The 3366-nt window shown below is 41.6% G+C and overlaps 1 protein-coding gene across 1 annotated transcript; it reads left to right on the forward strand.

The window, feature by feature from the left end:
• Nucleotides 1-678: 678 nt before the first annotated feature.
• LOC103715813 (uncharacterized) lies at nt 679-1431 on the forward strand. Its single transcript, XM_008803572.4, has one exon. It carries the CDS (start codon nt 679-681, stop codon nt 1429-1431), a length of 753 nt encoding a protein of 250 aa, XP_008801794.4.
• Nucleotides 1432-3366: the final 1935 nt, after the last annotated feature.

The following is a 3366-nucleotide window of genomic DNA, read 5'->3' on the forward strand; positions in this document are numbered from 1 at the left end:
GGATTATGGGAAAGACGAATATTAAATGTTGATATTGTCTTTAGAAGCTTTGTATGGATTTTAATACATGAATATTTAATGACTTTCATGAATATAGTTGTTTACAATTTGAAGTTTTAAAGTGGCTGCGTGTTATTGTATGCTTAACTTGGCAATAACACGGCCGTGTCATGAACCGAATTTGGGGCGTGACATTTAATGGTATCATAGCAATAATTTTTAACCATGATCTAAAAACTTTAAAATTAATCATGGGAATGGGTAGCTAAGTTAACTTTCCGATAATTGGAATCACAGTAAGAACAATAATGATATTCTAAATAATAATAATAATAATAATAATAAAAGAATATATATATATATATATATTTAAATACATATATATAATGTGATGAAATGGATAAGGATTAATACTATATTTTGATAGGTGACGATGAGTGATAGCGAGAATGAAGTTCTGGCTAACTTAAAAGAAAATGAGTGAAAGCATCATCCCAAGAAGCTACCAATATGCCAGCTGGGCCAGCTTCAAACGCTATAGCCACTCGGGCAGATCTTGTTGGGGTATGCCAAGTGGTGGCACAGATTCTCTAGCAGCAGCAGCAGACGCAGCTTTCCTTCCGATCTGTGTTGTCCACCGATACTTATTATGAGAAATTTCGGAGGCTGCATCCTCCAATGTTTGAGGGAGGGGCTGATTACTTGGCTGCTGAGACCTGGATTCGGGAGATAGAGGAGATGTACGATGCCCTACAATTTCTTGAGGAGGTTAAGGTCAAATTGGCGGTTCCTATGCTCAGAGGAAATGCCAAGTTCTGGTGGATAGCTATGAAGGCTGTTGTTCAAGGAAAAGGTGAACAACTAACATGGGAGGAATTTAATGGTAAATTCTACAATCAGTACTTCCCCCAGTCAGTGAGATTGGTGAAGCAGAATGAATTTTTGGCCCTGAAACAGACCGAGAATATGACAGTATTGGAATATACCAGCAAGTTTAATGAATTGGGCAGGTTTTGTCCTCAGTTCATGGAGGACGAGATAAGTAAAGCTAATAAGTTTGAACAAGGCCTGATATATGGGATCAGGTCTAGGTTGGCCGTTCTGATTTTCACAAGTTATCAGGATGTATTGGAAAGGGCTCTAAAATTGGAAGCCGAATTGAAGAGATCAGAAAAAGAAAGAGGTGACCAGAAGAGACCCAAGATGACAGAAAGTCTGAGTGACAGGCCACGGAACTCTGAAGGTGATACAAATAAGAAGAAGAGATTTGAGGCCTGTACCTACTGTGGCAAGACTCATAGGGGGCCTTATTTTAAGAAAATGGGAGTCTGCTTCATTTGTGGTCAACATGGACATTTAGCACGGGACTGTCCAAATAAAAAGAAGAACGACTTGGAACCTACCGAATTGGGAGCTCAGCTTTTGCATTGATTTAGTAGAATGCTTGTGACCAAATAGTGACAAGTATCATTCTAGATAATTCCATGAAGGCTATGTGACCGAATTGGGACTTGCTGATCGTCACCACCCTGTGTCGCCAGAGCGGACACGGTAGCTCGCCGGAACACCTCACAGCTCCTCGGAGCTAGGTAAATCCTTAATTTCTTTTTCCCATTCACGATGTACATGCTATTAGCTTAGATCTAATTTAGCTAGGAAAGGATTAACAGAGGAAGGAAGGGGAAGATCTTACTGTGAGCGGCCGTCATCCAATGTTGGATCGGTCGACCGAAGGCCATGGACGGCCCAGCCCGAATCAGCTTTCCCCTTCCACTCGACTGTGATTCTCACTCCCATTAAAATCTTAGATCTAAAAATCCTAAATGTATACCTACCTCTAATGCACGAAAGAGCTCTCGGCTGGAGTAGATCTGGTTCCCATGGGTGGAACCAGTTTGATTTTCGGCCAAAGATGACCGGAGAAGGAGAGCCGAAGGGGGATCTCCCTATTTGCCCATAGACGCCGCTGACTCGGGGCACCGTGGATGCCGTCAGGCCGATCACGGGCGTCGGCCGTGCGTTACGCGGGCACCACCGGCTTCGGCCGGTTCCTCTGCTTCTTGAGGAGTGCCCGTGCCCCATCTCCTCCACCGAAGGTGGAGAAGGAGAGTGGCCAACCAGGCCGCGGCCGCTGCAGGTGGGACCGTGGCCGCTGCAGGCACCGCCGGTTGGCTGCAGCGCCGCCGGCTTCGGGCCGGCCTCCTCCTGAGCTCGCCTCTTGGTTTCATGGGAGAAGAGGAGAAGAGGAGAAGAGGAAGAGGAGCTCAGGAAGGGAAGAAGAAAGAAAGGAAGAGAAGGTTCGCGAAGGGAGGAGAAGAAAGAAAAGAAAAAGAAGAAAGAAAAGAAAAAGGAAAAGAAGACAAGAACGAAAAGGAAAAAGAAAAATAAAATGAAGAGTTCGGTGGGCCGAAATGGGCCTAATTCCAGGGTGGGCTTCAAATAGATTTGGATTTAGAAGTTTGAAGCCGTGCTGGGCCCTGGTCCGAGTTAAATAATTTTTAACCCAGAATTTACTGAACCAGTATACAATTGACCCAAGCCTGAACCATTAATTGGGTCAGATCTGAGCCAGTATGCAATTGACCCAGACTTGAACCAAAAATTGGGTCAGATCTGAGCCAGTATGCAATTGACCCGGACCTGAACTAGAAATTGGGTCAAACCTGAACCAGTATGCAATGGACCCAGATCTGAACCAGAAATGGAATCAAATCCAAATCAGAAATTAGCTTAGGCCTGAACCAGAAATTAAATTAGGCTATGAACCCGAAAATGAAATTGAGTCCTAAGGATGGGCTGTAAATGACTTTAAGATTATAAATAAATAGAAATTAAATGTGCAAGTGACATGTAATTTAATGTTCTTGCTAGGTATTGGAGAATTGGCATTTGGTCAGCAAATTAATGTAAGTAACCTGTTTTAATCTTATTATGGATCATGTATCACATTTTATAAGATGAACACGTATTATTTATGTAATTTGAATTGTGTATATGAATTGTGGGAAAAGTAAGTAACCCTGATATAACCTTATGTTTTATCAAATACTTGCAACTATTTGAGTATGAAATTGTATAGGATTATTTATGTTTTCACAAAATTAGGATCAAGCATGTGTTAACGAATGATTGCATGATTTTGAATAAATAGCATCCATCATGATTATTATATTATTTACACATGATTAGGATGATGTAGAAAGATGTATGGAAAAATAAAGTTTTCGGCATGATCATGAGTTTTATTCATCATGATGTCATCATTCATTTTCCAATGTATCTATGAGATAAGATTCATAAAGAGCATGATATGGTTTATGAACTCTTAGATTGCTATGTACGGCTCTTGCCAGCGGGTTATAGTAG

The sequence above is a fragment of the Phoenix dactylifera genome, chromosome 7 (genome assembly GCF_051530095.1).
Source record: "Phoenix dactylifera cultivar Ajwa chromosome 7, Ajwa_hap1_PhDact_Kaust_v1.1, whole genome shotgun sequence".
NCBI lineage: Eukaryota > Viridiplantae > Streptophyta > Magnoliopsida > Arecales > Arecaceae > Phoenix > Phoenix dactylifera.

Bases quoted from the DNA above. Each gene is read 5' to 3' on its own strand.
- LOC103715813 (XM_008803572.4), top strand. From the start codon at position 679: ATGTTTGAGGGAGGGGCTGATTACTTGGCTGCTGAGACCTGGATTCGG.